Source organism: Hyperolius riggenbachi, chromosome 5 (genome assembly GCF_040937935.1).
Source record: "Hyperolius riggenbachi isolate aHypRig1 chromosome 5, aHypRig1.pri, whole genome shotgun sequence".
Classification (NCBI taxonomy): Eukaryota; Metazoa; Chordata; class Amphibia; order Anura; family Hyperoliidae; genus Hyperolius; species Hyperolius riggenbachi.
Window position 1 is genome coordinate 334225586 of NC_090650.1, and position 22142 is coordinate 334247727.

Below are 22142 nucleotides of genomic sequence, written 5' to 3' on the forward strand. Positions count from 1 at the left end.
ATTGCTTGCAGTACTTCATGTTCTGCTGATGCGTTGGCTGCAGTAGTTTGTCACACACCTGCAGCAAGCATGCAGCTAAAGTAGATAGCAGTCCATGCTGCTAGGCCTGGTGCACACCGAGCGGTTTTTGAAGCGATCGGCAAACCGCTTCTGCCTTGGAAAACGCTTGGCTAATGTATTTCAATGGGATGGTGCACACCAGCAGTTTGAGGTTTTTAGCAAACCACAAACATGGGTCCTGCAGCACTTTTGCGGTTTGCAGAAGCGTTTCTGCCTCAATGTAAAGTATAGCAAAAGCTCAAACCACTCTGAAAAACGGTAGATCAGAGCGGTTTTCCAGGCGTTTTTGTTACAGAAGCTGTTCAGTAACAGCTTTTACTGTAACAACATTTGTAATATGCTACACAAAAATGCTCCAGAAATGATATGCTAGGCATGTTTAGAAAACCTGCGGTTTTGGTGTGCACTGGCCCTTTCAGAACACCTGATCCGGAAACTTGTTGTCAGTGGTGACTCGGAGATAACCATTCACAAACAGGCAGTTTCCATTATGGCTTAAAATATGTATCAACTTTAAAGTGGATTTATATGGCCTTTGGTCACATTACTTTGTGTCTGACACTGAAAGTAATGTTTGTTACAAAAAAACATACTTCTCTTGTGATTTTTCTTTTGGTTTCTGCATCCATCTTGCTGCTGCAGGAAGTGTTGTCCATCCTGGATCTCTGTCCTCCAATGCTCCTCTCCTCATTTAAGATGCATGCTGCACTTGCTCTTCTCCTGTGCACCAATCAAGGGGGAAGAAACTCTAACCTGACTGGTTTCACTAGTGGAACTTTTTCTTTATCTTTTCTTTACTTTACTGTACTTTTTTATTTTCTTATACCTTCCATTTGGAATTAAACATAAATGCATTGAGCAATTTGGAGTCCTTCTGATCTCTAATGTACAGTATGTGTATCATTTTTTATGTACTGCAGAATGCAATTTATTGGTTTGCTATATAGCGTAGAAAGTTAGTTATAGCAACTGTGTCAAACCCCAATGCCTTTACCTGGTCACAGGTTCTGTAGGATGCCTTTTAGGATGCCTTTTATTTTAATGCCATTCTGGTGAGGGCTACCAAGTAGGTTGTCCAAATACTTTCATACTAGTGTGTTGGCATGCCAGCCTCCAATGTAGGAAAAGTAAAGGTTTACAAAGATGCTTGCTATCTGATAAATGGTTTTCAGTGTTTTGTTGTGATTTTTTTTGTCTATTTAATTTCTATTATACAAAAAAAATGTTATTCTACAAAATTGCATCATGATATACATAGTAGATTACAGAAATAGTCAATTTTCCTTACACAAGGAAAAAATATTTAAGCAAACTGCTGATGTTTTTTTTTTTTTTTTTAAATTTCATGACTAACTGACGCTGGCTGCAAAGAGCTTTAAAATGTAGCTGCCTTTAAATTGTTGATGCTTCTGACACTGGACATTACCGTTATATGTTTCATTGTCTAGGTTGTGGATATTGTGGAGTATTCTTCTTCTGATGAGCCAGTAGAGGAACCCTGTGTACCAACTGAGGAACGGGACATTCCAGTCACCGAGGAAAATGTTCTTCCTTCTGGGGGGAGATCTGCTAGTGATTGGTTGAAAACTGCACAGATCCTTCTGCAAACTCCAGAGAAGAAACTGGACAAAACCTTCAAGACACCAGAGGACTCTGCCAAGAAAAAAAAGCACTTCCTCAGGTTGGTATACTTGCAGTGATAACTGGAAGTATTTACAACATACAAAAGCTAAAATCTTTTTATGGCCAGTTCAGGGAAAGACGGAGTTCCAGGTGTATTATTACCAAATGGTTACATGGACAAGACTAGCATAATAAGAGTTGCCAGTTTTAACAGAGAGGGCAATTAAAATTACTTACTCAATTTGAAACTGGGGGATGTTTACTCTCGCACCACCACTATTGCAGACACAATGGCTCCCTTTTGGTAATACCAGTGCCCTCGTGTCTCAGCCAGTCTTGCCACCAGTGTTGTTCTCCAAACCCCTTAAATTGCTCTCCAGTCACCCAGGGCAACTAAGATCCCCATAAAAGACAATGACAGTAGAGTGCAGGAATCTGAAATGTCCCACCCCTGCTGAAGCTGACTGGTCTGTTCCCGTGGTTGCATACTTCCTGTGTGTCCTCCATCTCCAGGTTACACAGCTCTGTCTTTTGGTTCCCACTGCTGCCGCTGTAATCTGTCTTTGCACTGGGTCCCACTTTCCATTGTTATTGAATTTAGGGAATGTAGGCAGGCAGTGGTCGAACTAAGGAAAACCGCTGACTGCAACCAGGAATTGGCTAGTCTTATCGCTCTCCCACAATGTTTTCTGACGCATAGGGGTAGATGCTCTTGTACTCTATTAATACATTACCAGGGTGGTGTTTGGGACCTGTGATGGGAGAACTCTACACTGCACAGTCTGCATTGCTCAAAATATAAATTAAGATTTGATATGAGGTCAGTTTTTGATCAGAAAATCAGTTTTTATTTGAGTACATATGGTATTAGGAAAGATAGCAGGACTATTTATTAACGTTTACAGGATTAAATTCTTTTGAAGGAACAGAATGTTTTTTTTTTATTTTTAGGTGTTTTTGTTTGTTTTGGTAACCTAATTCCTTTCTCTTTTTTTTCTTGGAGATAAGTAACATTCCTTTGCTATTTCTGTTGCAGTTGACTCTTGGCAGTCGGTGCAGTTTGAATCATATGTCTCAGTTTCTACTCCTATTTATTTTTCCTTGGGAAATTCACAAACTCCGCGTATGCCAGGAAGGGATGCTGACCAATTTTGTTCCTAGCTGTTGATTGTTTTAGAATTGCTGTCTGAAATTATTTCAGTATCCAATTCTTAAGTATCCAGAAATGGTTTTCCAATACCATTGGATAGACAGACAGATGCAGTTTGGTCATAATAGGAACATTTCTTGATTCATGCATATCCTATTCAAATTGTGTTTCCATATATGTAACCATATTTCAGTATCGAACTGCTTATATAGGTGCTCTATCAAGTCACATGTCAACAACATTCTTAAAAATATGCAACATGCTTTTAAGAAAAGGAGGAGAATAAATACGTTTTTAAATAAATGAACAATAGCTGTAAGCACACCAATGAAATTAAACATGCTGTTTATTAAGATAAATAAATCGTTAATCCAAATTGTTAAACCAACCTTTTAGATCTCGCCAACAGGTGATGTGCATGGTCTCCTGACGACTAGCGCTCTAGAGACCACGCGCATCACCTGTCGGTGAGTGCAGTTACTTTGGACCATTTGACACTGGTTTGAATTCAGTTTCTTGATAAAGGGACGCATGGTTGTTCCGAAAGATTGGATTAATGATTTGTATATCGTAATAAACTGCGTTTTTCATATCATTGGTGTGCCGACATCTATTGTTCATCGGTCTGGTTATAGGCGGTGGAGTTGTACGACACATTGTTTGAGCACTCAATCTATGTCCAGGCTTATACAGTACCCTGTGGTGTGCAGGGTTGCACTTTTCTCTATCTTGATGTTTTTTTAAATAACCAGGACCATGGGCTTAAACCTCCCTAAAGACTAGGCCATTTTTTTATTTTTTTTTTACAAAATAGGCCACTGCAGCTTTAAGGCTTCACTGCAGAGCCACACAACTCAGCACACAAGTGATTTCCACCCTCCCACCCCACCCCCTTTTTTTGCCCACCAACAGAGCTTTCTGTTGGTGTGCTATGATCACTCCCAGTTTATTTCTTTTTAATAAATATTTATATCTTTTTTTTAATAAAAACACATTTTTTTGTATACCACCCTCTCCCCCTCCCCCCGCCAGCCAACCATTGTGATCGGCTGTCATAGGCTTCATCCTATGACAGCAGATCACCCCTGAGCCTGCCAGGGGTGCAGCCGTGTCACACGGCTGTCCCCAGTAGAGCGCTGCCTTAGATCGCAGCGCTGTACGGAGTAAATAGACAGCGGATTCGCCGTCTAACAGTCTCCTAGCGACGAACGCCACTGGGAGGCTGATGACAGAGTGGAGCTCCATCATCCAATCGGAATGCGCAATCTCCTGCAGAACACGCCCCCAGGACTGCCCAGGCGGTCCTGAGGCTGCCACCGCATCCACGCCAATGGGCATGGAGAGGTCCTGTAATGGTTAAACTCGATGTTCTGTTTAAGTTGTTATTTACCTACTTGTCGTATTGTTCATCTCGCCTAACATTGCTGTTCAGGGTATGCATGCCTTGGGTGAAGCTGGAATTGGTTTATTTACACCAATGGACAGTGCCATTTAAGTACACTGGTTGTCCCCGATTTACATAATTTTATTGGCTACCGCCTAAATTAGCCCTAGACTTACATACACTGCATGATACATACAAACACCTATGACTATGGTAGGGATTAAGGTAGCCATACATCTAGCGATGATGGGCAGATTCGACCAAGAGACAAATCTCTCTTAATCGAATCTGATAAGAGAGAGCGCTGTCAGCTGCCCATACACCACAGGACGATTCCCAATCAATTTTATGCTGAAATCGATCTGAAATAGGCCATGTGACGCCGCCCCATGCTTCCCTCCTAATGTTAAGTGTCCCCCTGGTGCCCCGTGCATGTTATATATTACCTGTCTACGGCCTGCGCTTGTCCCCCTGGCTCCGAGTGCACTATATTCTTCACACACACGTGCCATATGGTTGCCTAGTAACGTGACCATGTGTATGACAGCTGACTTCATATGCACGCCCTTTCTAGGAAACCACATGGGGCGCATGTGTATGTAGAGTGGAATGCGCCGGGAGCAGTGGAGGACAAGTGGACAGGTAATGTATAACATGCACGGGGCACCAGGGGGGGGGGGGGCACTTAACATTAGGAGGGACAGGGCCGGGGGTTTTGTCGCGTTCTATTTTTTTAATGCTCAGAGTGTGGGAAATTAAAAAAAAAAAAAAAAAAAGACGTGGGGTCTCCCTCTTTAACCCCTTGGTCCCCTTATTGTATTCATTAGATAAAGGGGCTCATACTGCATACAATTCATTAGAGCAATATCTAGAAATCCTGTAATGTACATTTTGTTCCCTTTCACATTTTGTTCTTAAAACTAAAATTGTTCTGTATCTGTTTATGTACTCAAATTTCCATTGATAAACTAAAGCAGGACATTGGGTACATTTGTCTGCTCTTAGTCTAACAAGTTCTCATTATAAAAAGAACATTTTAAACAACTTTACTTAATTAGTTAAACCTTGTGCCTGTTCCGTAATTTGCCAAATATGGTTTTGGTTAGCTACTCTCCTGCTGTCGGGCACACTTTTATTGTGTTTATTTTTGTTGGTGTGGAGAAATATTTGCCCCGTCCTGATTTCTCTGTTGATTTTAAATCAGAATATAATAGAATATTATTTCATACAACATTTCATATAACAGAATATAATTAAGGGAACTTGGGTAAACAGACAGCAGTTTTTAAATTACTCTGGTGGTTTGGCATGCGTATTGTCCATGAGTAATGGTCACATCTAGAACTCATGGAGACATGGAGAAGCATGTGATTTGTTTGATCAGCTGATTAATTTTTAAAGCTCTTGATTTGCTGTGATCATATCCTGCTTTAGCTCATGAGCATGACTAGCAAATCAGAGACTTGCATATCTATCACCTGACCAAATTGTTCACATGCTTTTCCATGAGTTCTCCTAGACATGACCTTCACTATTGTCCATGAGCGAATGTGATGCCAAAGGTGACAGGTCTTCATGTAATTTAAGCTTTTCACATTTCTATTGAATCATTTTAGCCCACCTTTCTTTAGAGAACTGTTTAAATGCCCATTAAATAGTATAAACAGTATGTTTTCATATATGGATCTTGGGATAACATGTGGATTTAGACAAAAAACAATCTAGAACATTAAAAGAAATATGAATGAAGAAGGAAACGGAACAAACTGTTGCCATTTCCCTTTTGAAAATGTTTAATTTCTGGCTGTTGTGTTAATCCTCTGCCTTTAAAGAGAATCTGTATTGTTAAAATCACACAAAAGTAAACATACCAGTGCGTTAGGGGACATCTCCTATTACCCTCTGTCACAATTTCGACGCTCCCCGCCGTATTAAAAGTGGTTAAAAACAGTTTTAAAAAGTTTGTTTATAAACAAACAAAATGGCCACCAAAACAGGAAGTAGGTTGATGTACAGTATGTCCACACATAGAAAATACATCCATACACAAGCAGGCTGTATACACCCTTCCTTTTGAATCTCAAGAGATCATTTGTGTGTTTCTTTCCCCCTGTTCTCATGCACTGAAGTTTCAGGCTGCTCGTTTCTTCCTGCAAACAGATTTGCCCTTGTCTGTAATTCCTCACTATGTGAAAGCCCAGCCAGCTCAGAGGACGATTTATCCAGCTTGTAAAAGATAAGAGAGAAGCTACTCTAATCTAAATAACACACAGGCAGTGTGCATAGAGGGGCCTGGAAGGGGGAGTTCATAGCAGAACCACAACACTGAAGAACTTGGCAGCCTTCCAGACAGGCTGACAAGTCTGACAAGAGAGAGATAAGTTGATTTATTACAGAGACTGTGATAGTACAAAGTGCTGCAGTAAGTCAGAACACATTAGAATAGCTTTTGGAACTTGTAGGATGATAAAAAACAGGATGCAATTTTTGTTACGGAGTCTCTTTAATGCTTCCTGAGATTGCATTCACACTATATTGGAGCGTTACTCTATACATGTTTGTGGATTGTAGAGTGAGTGCAGTGTGCTGGTATTATTTGTGAGATGTTTGGCTATTTAGCAAAATGTTTGGTTTATTTTTCTTTTTTACCTTTTGCTGTTGATCATGGATCCTGTATAAGGGCTCGTTCACACTACTGGCGTTTTTGACATTTTTCAAGCTCTGGTGATTTTCAAAAACGTCCTGAAAGCACTTGTGCAATGATTCTCTATGAGAAAGTTTACATCTAAGCGGATTGTTTCTGTTCCGCTCAGAAAAGTGGTGCATGGGCCATTTTTGAGGCGATTTTGTCTCAATGGAAGGTATAGGAAAAACGCAAACGCTCACAAAATCACTTTGTGCAGCGATTGCGTGAGCATTTTTAAGAATAAATACATTGGGCTTGATTCACAAGCGGTGCTAACCTACTTGTACTTAGCACGTCTAAAGTCTTTAGACATGCTAACCAGGGTGCTAAGTGGGTTAGCATCGGATTTCTCAATTGATTAACCTACTTAGCACCCTGATTAGCACGTCTAAAGTCTTTAGACGTGCTAAGTAGGTTAGCACCGCTTTGTGAATCAAGCCCATTGTATTTATTCTTTTCTGGATCAAAGAGTTCACTTCCTGACTGACCTCAAGAAGTGAAAAAAATGCAATCGCTCTGCAAAACCGCTTAGAAAAGCGTTTTTACAAAACTGCGCACAGGTAATCGCCGGGAATCGGAAAGAAAAATTGTCAAAAAATGGCCAACGCGAATGGCACGCAATGTGAACGAGCCCTTAGAGAGTCAAAGGATAAATGGCAGGTACTGAAAAAAAAGACAAAAAAACCCGCTGGATCTAATATCACAGGGGAGGCGCTTAGCTAGGGGGAATAAACTCAGACAGGTGGGAGGAGGCGCCCCCCCCCAAGAATTGTGAAAAGCTGGGAAGCAGTAAGACCTAAACAATCTTATCTTGGTAGAGGAAGGAGAGTTATTTAAATTGGATACTAAATGTCAATGGCCTCAATTCACTAAGCTTATCTCCTGTCTTTAATAATGTTTCAAGAGTTATCACCATGTTGATAAGGCATGTAGTATTCAGGAAACATTGTACCTCAGGCAAACCTAAAGTTAACTCTTCTGTCTTTAACCTCCCTGGCGGTAAGCCCGAGCTGAGCTCGGGCTATGCCGCGCAGGGGGAGATCTCAGCCCCTGGTGGGGCGATTTTTAATCTGTAAATTGCTGTGCGCGCAGCCAGCACTTTGCTAGCCGCGCGCACAGCTTGATCGCCGCCGCTCTGCGGCGATCGGCCGCACGCAGCGGCGAAAGAGGGCCCCCCCCCCCCGCCAGAGCCCTGCGCTGCCCGGACCAATGAGTTCCGGGCAGCGCTATGGGCTGGATCGGAGGTGTCTGACGTCAGGACGTCGGCTGACGTCCATGACGTCATCCCGATCGTCGCCATGGCGACAGGAGAAGCCAAACAGGGGAACGCGTTGTATACGCGTTCCCCTGTTTGCTATAGATGCCGGCGACGATCGCACTAGAGGGACACATGCGCCCTCTAGTGGTGTTTCATGTAGCTACCACTCTGGTAGCTTTACATGAAACAAAAAAAAAATTTAAAAAAAAGTTTTTTTTGCCAATTTGGCAAAAAAAATTAACCGCCAGGGAGGTTAAAGGATACCACAACCGAATGGTTGTGGTAGAATTGATTGCCGCACTGTGTAGGGGGTGATGAGCGCATACCTGCATTTCCTCCCGCCCCCCTCCGTCTGCCGCTGTTCATACTCTATACACTCCGGTGTGCGGCGACTTGCTTGACCTCTGCCCCGAACATACTGCGCCCTGTGTGCGCAGTATGTCCTTCCCCCTTCGCTTCTGGCCGGCGCATAGTGCCAGGCTCAGAAGCACGCTGTCCCCTTTTTGCTGCGTGTGCGCCCATTACACCGAGCATCACATGCTAATCATTTAACGTTTCAGGGCCATATGCTATTCACTTTTTCTCCCAGTATATAATTTTCAATCTTCGTTTATAACTTTTTAGCACTTTGCAGTGGAAAAAGTACCAAAAAGTACATGAAAAAGTACTATCAAAATTATTTTGAGTATTTGTTTGGTGGTTGGTGGTTTAAAAGGTATTTTATTGACAAGTTTGAACATTTCACCTTTGAGAAAACTCAGGTGAAAAAGTGAATTAGCTTATGGGCCTCAATCTTTAAAACAACTCCAGAATTCTAAAGTTAAAGACAGGCTGTTAATTAACTGCATGTGAAAATAACTACAGAGGCGGTAACTTGACTACAGTGGAGGTAAGTTAAGGAATGAAGAGTTAAGCTAACTCTCTCACTGTGTGGTGGAAAGTTTTTCTCTTGCCTTATTATCTCCAGCATGATCGTAGTAAATTGAGGCCAATGAGTTTTGCAGGCCTTACTAGAAAAATAAGAAATTCTAGTGCTCTAGGCATTAGGGTCAGGTGAAAGAATGCCAGGGTTTATGTGTGGCGGTATGGGCTTTTTTTTACAAGCATATTTTCCACTACAATGGTCTTCCTTTTCTATTGAAATAAAATATTCCATATGCTACACTATACTACATTGGTTTGTACTTCTCCAGAGTAAACAGAAATAAAGTAAACCGGTTTAATTTTCTAGGTTAATGCTGACTGGATAGTCTTATGCATCTATGCACTTGTTGGTTCGTATTGACAAGGGGCCAGAACTGAAGATCACTAAGTAGACCTGCAAGATAATCTGGACTGATGTGAGGACCTAATATCTGTCAGTGCCAGACCAAAGGAGGGGGGAGGAAATGTCTCCCCTGTACTCGCAATGTCACAAGTTTCTCAACTGTACGGGGGCAACAGTGGGAAACATGTCAAACTAATAAAGCCTCCTGGTAGCGGAAATTCATACTTCTACAATAGACACTTCAGTATTGTTCTGCTGGAATTGGGGACTCCTACTCACAAATTCAGCTACTGTATGTTGATGTTGGCTCCCACAGCAGCCCCAACAACTTCACCACTATCAAAATTTGAAAGTACACAAAGTGCTGGTGGATGGGAAGCCATATCTCCCAGATGCCAAACTGTAGCTGGGTACTTCTTCACCTGCACACACCAATCTCATCATTGTTCATGAGGCTTTTGCTTCATCCCCTCATATAGCGCATCCATATAGATGGAGGCCTTCCTTTGTGTGTTGTGAAGATAGACAACTGCTGTATAAGGTACTTAGACAAATTTATTGGTACCTTCAAGTCTCATTGAACAAGTGCTTTATGCTTCCTGAAAAGTGATAAAATGAAAACCAATTGTCCCATGTATCTTACATGCCAATCTGTACACTTACCATCATTTTTTCTCACTTTTCCATCACTTGCTATGGCTTGCATCTAATTGTGTCTGTGGCAGGACTAGTCTGCGTGTCCTCAGACATTAGATGCTAGGCTTCCCTGGCAGATAATCATTGAATGTTAATGTATGGAAGTGATTGGTGACTGGTAATGCATAGAACTTGGTTACTGATCTCTTGGACAGTTTTTGTATTTACTTGTTCTCAGTACCTCTTGCAGTAACACCCTTGCTAACCTGTTACAGTGTTTGCCTATTCCTTTTTTTAGGGGGGGGGGGGGGGGGGGGGGGGGTTGGGTTGTACTTTTAGGTCAGTCTCTCTTTATTTAAAACATATGTAAGCATACTGGGCCATAGCTTTATGTTATAATGAATGTGTGCTCTGTGCTCAGTGGCAGCTTCCTATAAAGCACTTGGTAGGGCAGTAGTTATAAAATGTTTTCAGATTGTCTGGATTTCATCAGCAAAGACAGGTTTTAGGGAGCAGGAGTAGCTTTGAAAATGAGAACAAATGAGAACAATTGTCATAGCATTCACAGTGGAACAGAAAGGGTTCATGACATGCTCCCCAAATCACCACTTAATATGCCACAGCAAGTCAGCAACCATTTGGTGCGTGCCGCAGCAAACATTACTGCTGCAGAATAATCTCGTTATAATAAACTCTGGTATAGTAAACTACCTCTCCAGGTCCCGCTCAATCTCCATTATAAGTCTATGGGAGCAACGCCTGGTGTAGTAAACCTGGATATAATAAAACTTCTGTTATAGTAAACATGTTTTTTGGCCCCTACTGGATGCTCACTCTGGATATAGTAAAAAGTGGGTGGTGCATGTCAGTCATGTCACCGTGAAACCCATGGTGGGCTGCTCTCTTCAGACTGGATGCAAGTAAGCTGATGTCTGATAACATTTATAAGACAAGTATGGCTCCAGCGCTGGATATACAGTGCTGTACAAAAAGGCAGCCTGGGGAAAATGAGGAATAATGTGAACGTTAACAAGAGGATGCAGCGTTACCACTTCCACTTTGCAATCCCCGATAAAAATATCGTCACATTCCTTCCATAGGATTGTACACACTTACGGGTATGTTTGTTAGCGATGATGCAGTACAGGCTTCTTTCACGTGTAGTGCAGATCAGAGTGGGACTACTTGCTGCAAAACTAAGGAGAGTGGAACGGAGAGTGCTAAGTCCTGCCTGCAGAGGTATTGAAACCACTTGCTTATCATGGCTGCATTTTGAAGAGTGGCTTCATAATTGCCTCAACTGGTGAGCAGAAAGTTCTGCAGGATAAATGCTGCAAGTCCTGCCCGTGGAGGTATTGGAGCCACTCAAAGAAAGTGAGTGGCTGCCTCTATTCCATGACTCCTACAATTTTTAAGAGAATTAGATACTGTACCAGCAAATTGTCCAGCCTGGGTTTGCAGCCCTAAGAAATACTTAACCTTGTAGTCCATTTAATGTGTAAATGCTTGTACCGTACCTCTAATGGGAGGACAGAGTTGGTCATTTGCAACAGAGAGTGTACCGGGGCATGCTGGGCCTTTTCTAGGACAATTTCTAATATAATAAACCACTTTCCCTGGTCCCTTGGAGTTTACTATAATGAGATTATACTGTAATATTACTGAGGATTATTATTATTTTTTTTAGGTTTCTTTTTTGTTTGTTTTGTACGGCAATAGGACAGAATTAAAGCAGACGCTTTACCTCAAGGTGCCAAGTTTAAAGCCTTGGCCGCTGCAGGAAGTCAGAGCTGAAGAAGCCACTTGAATATGCAAATGTTGATTATGCGTTATGCAATGAGCTTTGTTTTTTTTTTCCTTTTTGGCTTATACATACTTAGGAGGGAGGGATAATCCAGTCTTACCCATAACATTGCAGAGTAATTGTATCTCCAGGATGGACTGGAAAAGTCTTTAGATTCTTCAGATAAAAGTATGAGATCTCAGCCAGGCAAAGGAAATCCTGGTCTGGCTTGCTGCCCCTACAACCCGCACTAAATGAATAAGGTGCACTTTGTTTACTGAGCTATGGATTCAAAGAAGAAGAAGAAAAAAAATGTTTTCAACATCTTTTCAAAATGATTCAGCCTATGTTTGGGTATTTATGCTTGCATTCCTCGTAATCCACAAATATGAAAGAAATAGTGGAAAAGTGTTGCTTTTATTTAATGTTGAAATCGTTTTACTTACCAGACATTTTTTTTTTAATGTGTTTTCCAAATCTGATATATAGCTAAGTGACATAAAATCGTTTTTGTGGAAGAAAACCCCCAAAATATGTATAGCAGTCCTACATAAGTCAATGTCTCTCTGCACCTCTAGGATAGATGATTGTAGTAGTTTGGAGGTTGGCACTGCCATCTAGCATTTTCTGACTAATGTATGGTGGCTGGTGTCAGTATGTGCACTTATAAACAAGAAGCCTAACTATTTGCTAATTCCTGGTTATAGTAGTTTTTATTTTTTAGAGTAAAATGCATTTGTATCCTCTCCCCTGAGCCAGAATGATATACACACCTTTTCTTTATCTCTGTGATATCCTATTCCTCAGATAATCTTACTCCCTTTCAAATTTTCTTATCAGTCAGCCATAGCCGCTGTTCCCTGCAGTGCCCTCTTCCTTCCTGTGTACGCAGTGTTATCTCAGATGATAGATGGACAGATCGACCAAGAGACATATATCAATTAAATCTGATCGGAGAGAGATCTGTTGCCTGCCCATACACCACAGGTCAATTCCTGATCAGTGTCATGCTGAAATCGATCTGGAATCGGCCTTGTGACCCTGCATCCGCCGCCTCGCTGGCCCGTCGCTGTCCTCCCCCAAAATTAATCAGAAAAATCCAACACTCCCAAACTTCTTTTATCAAATAAAAACGGGAAATTCTTCAGATTTCTTGAATGATGGAACAAAAAAAGGTTTGATTTTTTTTCAGGACAACCAATCATTTTATCGAATTGCCATAAAATTGGATAATTTTATTGTATGGTGTGTGTCCACCTTAAGGCTTTGTTCCCACTTGCAGCTGGACCATGTATGGCCAGGGGGAGAAGACAGTGTATTATCCGCTCTGATGGTCTGTTGGTATCTGGTTGAAGCCCGGGGTGGATGTGTTTCAACCATAGACATAGCACAGAAGTGCAGTCCCTTTATCGCAACAGATCCAGTGGATCCATGTAATGATCGCTGCTGCAGCAGCTATTGCTGGAAGTAGTAGTGCTGCAGCTCAGGCAGTTCTGATCTATTTCCATGCAAGCTGCATAGCTTTGTCTGTCTTTCCCTGCTGTCAGCTTGTGACTGATTATCATTCACCTGTGTGGGAATCTGCATGTCTGCTCCCATTGGATGACCTCAGTATAAAGATCTGCTTCCTGCAGGGTTTGCTTGGGTTTTCATAGCTTCAGTGTAAGCCAGTCTTGCTGTCGCTTCAGCCCTCGATCGTGTTTCTTGTTCTAAAGATACTTTGCTGGTCTTTGCATCATATATTGGTTCATTGCCAATATATATGCATACCAGCACGTTTATTATTTTCCTTGTATTTGTGTTACGTTGATACATCAGTGTCGCTGATGTATACGTACACGAACTGTTTATATCCTGTGTGCAGTTAGTCAGCTTTCCAGCACGTTTTGGTAGGTTGCGCGTACCGTGACCACCCGTGCTGAGGTAGTTACCCTGCTCCTGGTACCGTTTGTGGATTGCGTTCATCTCTGCGAAGAGATAACGAATCCTTCTGAATCCTGTTCTGTTACCGTTTGTGGATTGCGTTCATCTCTGCGAGGAGATAACGAATCCTTCTGAATCCTGTCCTGTTACCGTTTGTGGATTGCGTTCATCTCTGCGAAGAGATAACGAATCCTTCTGAATCCTGTTCTGTTACTGTTTGTGGATTGCGTTCATCTCTGCGAAGAGATAACGAATCCTTCTGAATCCTGTTCTGTTACCGTTTGTGGATTGCGTTCATCTCTGCGAAGAGATAGCGAATCCTTCTGAGTCCTGTTCCCTGTATTACTCCAATCCTAGTCAGCGTTCCTGCTTATGTCATATATCGGTTCATTGCCGATATATACATATGTTAAATAGTTTCATTGATAGCTGTAATTGTAATACGCTAGGAAAACATACTTATTGTATATTTATCTGTGTTACGTTCATCTATCTTAATCCTGCTATTTTCTGACTATCCTGTCCTGTCTTTGTGAGGCACGCCATCGCCGCATCGCATTGGCTGCCTCATTCCAGTCTGTCTGGTTTTGGACGCTTGCTGTCGCTAAGTAGCCGCTAGCTAGCAAGCGTTCATTCTGTCTATCTGTCCTGATCTCCTCAGTTCTGGTTTATGCTCTTAGCGCTACTTTGCGCTGAGACGTTATAACGAAAGCATTGTTTGTGGCTGTCAGATCTGCACCGGCTCTGTGCGCCACAATCTCCTATTGGAGTCAGTCCTCCCCTCCACTATACTAGGGATAGCCTGTTTCCTTGTGCTAGTGTGTGTACCTCCTCCACGCCAGCTCATGCGTTGCATGCTGACTGTGGAGAATACACCACCAAGCCTTACATTATGAAAACCCCATTACCAATCCCCATTGTGGGGGGGATTCCCAGAAAGTATGACACTGTTAATTATGGTTCCTGTTCCTTTAAGAAATTTGAAGAACTTAGCTCTGAAACAGAAAATGAGTTTTTCTCTGAATGTGCCAGGTTCCTGACCAATCCTGATCTCCAAGCGACTCCTGTTTCAACCTGGGCACTCCAACTAAGTTATATTTTGTTTAAAGGGGAATTATTCCAGTGGGCATTTGATGTTCTCAATCATTCCGATTTGAAAGAGAGACCGCTGGAATTTCTAGCGTTTGTGATCCATAACTGGTTGCGCATAGATCCATTGCCTTTTCCTCTTAATGAACTCCTGGCAGCAGGTCAATCAGCTACTCCTTCAATTGCTTGCAAAAATGTTCAGCAAGCAGAAAGTGTTACTGATAATTTTCCTGCAGCCTTGAATAAATCACCAAGAACAGCAGGGAAAACAGCAGGGTCTAAGGCCAAACGCAAACGTTCTAAGAAACGTGTCCGATCTGCAGAGTCGTTATCCTTAGCGACTGAGACCTATAATGAGATTCTGCCATTAACAGATAATGAAATGCAATTGTCTTTCAGGGGAGTTAAATGGACTTATGAAACTACTAATGAACTTTCCTCCCTGGCTAGGGAAAATAAAGATTTTTGTTTAAAAGAATTATCTGAGTATGATTATGAGGAGATATTACAGAGTATTGAACAAATCAACTTATTTGTGAAGCAAGGAAAGTTTGCATACACTACAGTTCAGCACTTGCTACAGGTATTGGAGATTCTTAGGAATAAGGAATCTGCCAATCACCTGCCAATTAACCCAATATATGTCCCTGCTACAATCATATCTGCAAACCATGATCTGCCTGTTAAGTATGCTTGGAATCCTCCATTTGAGAAAGGAGAGATGGAAGCTCTGGTCAATGAGTGGAAGAATGATTCAAGTTCATTTTGTCAATTTTACAGTGCAAAAAGTGAATTAGTATTGAATGCATGCATTAAGTCTGCCTATAACCTAATAAAAACTGGTGTGTGTGGGTATGACTTTGTGGCTCCATTGATTGATGTGTGGGAACTGATTTTGGATGATTTTTATGTGACTCCGAATTCGCAAATTTGGCGTTCTGACCCGCCTGCTTCAGCACCTTTGGCTGATTCAGCAGGTGATTCGGAGCTCTTTTTGTGTGAAATTGAAGTTCCTGCAATTCCACCCTGTACCATGGATAACTCAGTGTTACTTACCAGTAAAACAGAAGCCACTGATACATTCTTAACCTTGCCCTGTGCAAATTTCTCAGCAGAGAATCCAGAGGTCCTGCTGACTTCCGAGTCCAGCCTAGCCAGTACTCATGACTCTTTGTTCAGTGAAACAGACACCAGAAAAATCTTGCCTGTCTCTGCAAACACTTCTGCAGAAATTACCTGTGTTAATAAAGTTCAACTCCTGTCTGATCCAGCAGATGCCAATAGATGCACTACATCAGTTTCCGAGTCCCAGCAATCCTGTCTAGACACCTCAGAACCCCAGCATCTGAATTTTCCAATTTTACAAATGAATGGTGATTCAGATGCGCAAACATTGTGTCTTGATCTTCCTGTTTCTACACCTCGCTCTAGTTTCGTGAATAGCTCAGAGCATCTGCTCTGTGAACCTGAAATCGCAGAATTATTACCTTGTTCAGAAAATGTTCCAATAAATTTGCCCTGTACCATGAATTGTGCAGTAGATCTCTCCAATGAAACTCAGGTCACAGAATCATTATGCTGTCCAGCAGGTGCTTCCATGGTTTTGCCCTGCAATATGGACTGTTCAGTGATCCTGTCCAGTGAAGCTGTGGTCGCAGAGTCTTATGCTTCACCCAGTACTTTGGATATTTCAAACCCTCTAGCAGAAGGGTCTGAGGCACTGCTTACCTCAGTTGGTGTTGCAGTAATATTCACTTGTCTAGCAGCTGTTTTGGAATTACAGTCTGCTCTAATAAAACTTGATGAATTTCTGCCCAGCAAAGCAGAAGCCATTGAAATATTGTCCTCGTCAGCAAGTGTGTTAGATACCTTGCCCTGTACACAGTCTGATTTAACCAATGTTGAGTCCCTCTCCAGTGTTGTAACAGCCGAGGAACTCCAGCCCTGTCCTCTGAATGTTTCAGAAGTCTTGCCCTGTAACATGGATAATTCTGATTCTCTGGTCAAAATAATAGAAATCTCAGAATTTCAGTCCGGTCTGATGAGTGTTCCTGAAACCCAGCCCTGTATCCTGAAAGATTCTGGTTCTCTGGCCGCTGTGGCAGAGGTTCCAGAGTCCCCTTCCTGTCCAGGGAATTCCTCAGTTTTGCCTAGTCCAGTGGGGGCTGCTGCAATACTGACTTGTTCTGCAGCGCCTCATGAGCTCCAATCCAGTGTATTAAATGAGTCTCTGTCCAGTCCAAAGGTAGTTGTGGAGTCCCTATCTGGTTCAGTGCATACATCAGAAGATTTGTCCTGTCTTGTTAGTGCCCCTGAATCTGATTTGTTACTGACCTTGCTGGAATCAGCGACATCTAAGTCTGATCCAGCATTCTCGTGTAAAAGTCCAGTAGTTGCGAAGTTTAGTCATGATGATTTTTTTTTGGCCAGTCCTGGTTTTGGTCCTGTCTTGGCTGACCCTGAGGCTCACAGTTCCTTGACATGCCCAGAGGTTTCTCTTGTGCCAGTGTGCCCAGATGTTCTTTGTGTGCCATAATGCCCAAGTGTGTCTAAGGTGTTAGCGTGCTCTGATGCTTCCTTAGTGGGAACACGTTCTGATGTTGCCAGTCTGCCTGCATGCCCAGAGATGGTTCTGGTCCCTGAAAGCCCTGATATTGATGTTTGTCCTTGTGGCCCTGACTCGGGAATTGCCCTAGGTTCCATAGGGGTTCTTGATAGTTCTCCATGTGAGCCTAAGGGGCATTCTGACCTATGGGGATCTCTTTGGAGCTTCAAGGTGTTCTGGGAGGTCTCTGAGAAAACTTGTCCTGGTGCCTTGGACTGGTTCAACAGTGGGTTTTGTGTTGGTAAAGACAGTACCGGTGGGCATTGCAAAGGCTTTGGCGTTTCTGAACGGTTCCTGGAAGGCGGTGGGTATCGCTCAGGGAATTTCGGAGGGCTTTCTTCTGGAAATCATGGTTCTGATGGGTGTCACACTGGGGCTTGTAGTACTGATGGGCATGGTTCTGTAGGTTCTGGTTCTGATGGGTCCAGTCTTGTGGGGACTGATTCTGGAATTCGGTCTTACCGGGCTGTCCCGGTCATCATGAATTATCAGTCAGACTGTTTTGTCGGGAATTTCAGTTTTGAAAAGCGTCTGGAATCCGCTTTTAAGGGCGGGGGTACTGTAATGATCGCTGCTGCAGCAGCTATTGCTGGAAGTAGTAGTGCTGCAGCTCAGGCAGTTCTGATCTATTTCCATGCAAGCTGCATAGCTTTGTCTGTCTTTCCCTGCTGTCAGCTTGTGACTGATTATCATTCACCTGTGTGGGAATCTGCATGTCTGCTCCCATTGGATGACCTCAGTATAAAGATCTGCTTCCTGCAGGGTTTGCTTGGGTTTTCATAGCTTCAGTGTAAGCCAGTCTTGCTGTCGCTTCAGCCCTCGATCGTGTTTCTTGTTCTAAAGATACTTTGCTGGTCTTTGCATCATATATTGGTTCATTGCCAATATATATGCATACCAGCACGTTTATTATTTTCCTTGTATTTGTGTTACGTTGATACATCAGTGTCGCTGATGTATACGTACACGAACTGTTTATATCCTGTGTGCAGTTAGTCAGCTTTCCAGCACGTTTTGGTAGGTTGCGCGTACCGTGACCACCCGTGCTGAGGTAGTTCCCTGCTCCTGGTACCGTTTGTGGATTGCGTTCATCTCTGCGAAGAGATAACGAATCCTTCTGAATCCTGTTCTGTTACCGTTTGTGGATTGCGTTCATCTCTGCGAGGAGATAACGAATCCTTCTGAATCCTGTCCTGTTACCGTTTGTGGATTGCGTTCATCTCTGCGAAGAGATAACGAATCCTTCTGAATCCTGTTCTGTTACTGTTTGTGGATTGCGTTCATCTCTGCGAAGAGATAACGAATCCTTCTGAATCCTGTTCTGTTACCGTTTGTGGATTGCGTTCATCTCTGCGAAGAGATAGCGAATCCTTCTGAGTCCTGTTCCCTGTATTACTCCAATCCTAGTCAGCGTTCCTGCTTATGTCATATATCGGTTCATTGCCGATATATACATATGTTAGTCAGACGTTACAAATAGTTTCATTGATAGCTGTAATTGTAATACGCTAGGAAAACATACTTATTGTATATTTATCTGTGTTACGTTCATCTATCTTAATCCTGCTATTTTCTGACTATCCTGTCCTGTCTTTGTGAGGCACGCCATCGCCGCATCGCATTGGCTGCCTCATTCCAGTCTGTCTGGTTTTGGACGCTTGCTGTCGCTAAGTAGCCGCTAGCTAGCAAGCGTTCATTCTGTCTATCTGTCCTGATCTCCTCAGTTCTGGTTTATGCGCTCAGCGCTACTTTGCGCTGAGACGTTATAACGAAAGCATTGTTTGTGGCTGTCAGATCTGCACCGGCTCTGTGCGCCACAATCTCCTATTGGAGTCAGTCCTCCCCTCCACTATACTAGGGATAGCCTGTTTCCTTGTGCTAGTGTGTGTACCTCCTCCACGCCAGCTCATGCGTTGCATGCTGACTGTGGAGAATACACCACCAAGCCTTACAATCCATTGGAGACTGACAAGTGTGAATGGATGGAATGTATAAAATAGGATCTGTTTTTGGGGTACATACAAACATATCAGTATGTTTTTGGGATGTATGAAGAAACAGGAGTACCCAGAGGAAACTCACGTCAATACAGTGAGAATTATACAAACTCCATGCAGGTAGGGTACTGGCCAAGTTGTGAGTCCTGGACTCTGCTTACCAGTGTGTTTGTGGGGCGTAGGAAGAAACCAGGTTGCCCAGAAAAAACACATGCAAACACAGGGACAATTTACAAAATCAACTCAAGTGTTGTCCAGGCCAGAATTCAAAACTGGGCCCAGCACTGAGAGGCGAGAGTGCTACATTACCGCACCATGCTGCTGTTTTACATTGTTATTGAACTGAGCATTCTTAGTATTTGCAAATAAAGCTACATGATAGTCGCAAGGTTTAAAATAATTGCTAAGCAACACTGTTTATCTGTTTGGGTCTTTTACAGTGTAGTGAAGTGTGTAGTCTATTTAGAATGTCCTGGGCGATGTGTGAGTTAGAGACCACCACTAAAGCTGTCTTGTGATTACCGTATGTCTGCTGGTCCACCCTGCCGGCTTTCTGGATCCTTGTCATGATTAATAATCTACTCCTTTCTACTCTGTCCAATCCCTCTTTTGTACTGTCCATTTTCAGCATTTCATATTAATGAGGTGCAATCCAATCTTCACCTATAACTCATCATGCTTTTGGCAGCGCTCACTCTGTTTTTTTGTATTCAGATGGAATTTTTGGATGCAGCTTTAACTTTAGGCAAAAAGCCTGGTTGTCTGATTTATTGTTTTCACCATCTGTACCATTTTGCCTGCAACTTATTAGGGAAATGCTAGAGCTAATGCAGAATGCATGGCAAAGCATCACCCTGTGTCGTGGGAATCATTTTACTAATACACTCGTGCATCTTATGCCTCTGAAAGTTTATCATTTCAGCTGTGTGTCTTATTCCTCAGCCAAAATGACAGAAGCTAAAAAGTACTGATGTTTTGACTGTGAATGTAGTAATCCAGTTGTCTGGTTAAACAGAGCGGCGTATGCACAACAAGCAGCTGAATGATCATCCAGTGGCCCATACATTCTCTTATGAGAATGTTAAACTTTCCATATTGTAGCGTTCAGTTGTGCTCAGATTTCTGCTGACCTCTGATCAAAAATAAATTTTTGTGCTGCAAGGATGTACCATGCAATTTTGCACAGCTATGCACAGCTGTATATCGATACATTTGCTTCTGACAATGCATCCAGCAGTTACGCAGTCTGAAGTTGACCGGTCAAAAAGGCTGAAAGGAATAATTATTGACAAATTAACTCGAGTGACCATTTCGTTCAGAAGGAATGAACTATGTATACATTTCTGCATTTAGTCTTCTATTAACTAAAGCGTTTGCATACAGTAATTATTGATCCTCCTCCCTTTTTTATTTTTCTATTCCTAGCCTCAGGATATTTCATCTCAGAACAGCTATCTTCCTACGTCTTCTTGATTCAGCAGTATACATAGCGTACAGGGCCGAATTTGTATTTTTTTCCGCCCAAGACCCTCTATCACCAGCTGCCCACCAGATCGCCAGAATCCTAACAACCCCCCAACACGGCAGGGATTAGATTGTAGGTTCATCTGAGGACAGTTAGTGACATGATGGCAAGAATTAGATTGTAAGCTCCTTGGTGAGCGGCACATTCGGTGAGTGACAGGCAGCTCAGAGATCACTGTAAGTGCCCGTTCGCTGCCCCTTCATCCCCTGAGTGCCAGATCTGGCTATTGGTAGCCACCAACCCCCATGTGCAAATTGTGTGTAGCGGGACGAATGTTCGGCAGGCTAACTGCTACGGTCACCCTGCTGCCAGCAGCCTGCCCCTTGCGTTCCTGGTGCCCTGGACCATGGCCTTTGTGGCCTTGCCTGGGCGTACAAGAAATAGCTGATAGTAGAATATCAGTAACATTAACCTATATTCTGCTATTTTACAGAGATCATTCCGATAATAACCCCACTCTCATGCAGATCCTATCTCCTCCGATGCCTCACAGGTTTAGATTAGAAAGAGGGAAGGGAGAGTTGGTTAGGAACATTCTCGAGCTTTGGTTTTCAAGAAAACCTCTACTGACCAATAAAAATCCTTAAATGTTAAAATGTGCCTTTTACGGTGTGCTGATACTTATAGATTCCCTGGTTTCGACAGCCTCCTCTCTGACAGAAGCCAAAGGAGCTCGCCTCCTTTTGCTTCAATGGATCTATTTGATCAGTTCTGGGAATGGAAACACACAGTCCCAACCTGGACGATTCTTCTGGAGACTGCAGACACTGCGATGCCAACAGGATGAATGAAAGCCTAGGCTGATTTTTCCAACATTCCTGAAACTTTTCTATTCACATGTCTTCGGTCACCTTGTCTTTGGTCATCTTCTGTGGGCCCAACGCGGCTGCAGTCACAGCCGCAGGGCCCACTGCAGGGGAGAAGCGTCAGTATACAGAGCCCAGCAGAAACAGGATTAGGGGGCTCCCATTGGATTGCAACAGACCAATGTGAATCTTCTCTCACCAGGCATGATTTTCATTGGTTCACTGAGAGGTGGACCAATGTTGCAATCCAATGGGAGCACCGTAATGCTTTCTAATGGGGCTCTAATCGGTATGCCAGCGCTTCTCCCTGACAGTGGGCCAGATCGGTGGTGGCATCAGCAGCGGTGCAC

The 22142-nt window shown here is 42.8% G+C and overlaps 1 protein-coding gene across 1 annotated transcript in view; it reads left to right on the plus strand.

Annotated features, from left to right (window-relative positions):
• SPIDR (scaffold protein involved in DNA repair) overlaps positions 1 to 22142 on the plus strand; it is a 651436-nt gene that overhangs the window by 180392 nt on the left and 448902 nt on the right. Inside the window, exon 6 of the mRNA XM_068237354.1 lies at positions 1509 to 1741. Within this exon, the coding sequence (XP_068093455.1) occupies positions 1509 to 1741 (233 nt within the window). The remainder of the gene's footprint in view (positions 1 to 1508; positions 1742 to 22142) is intronic.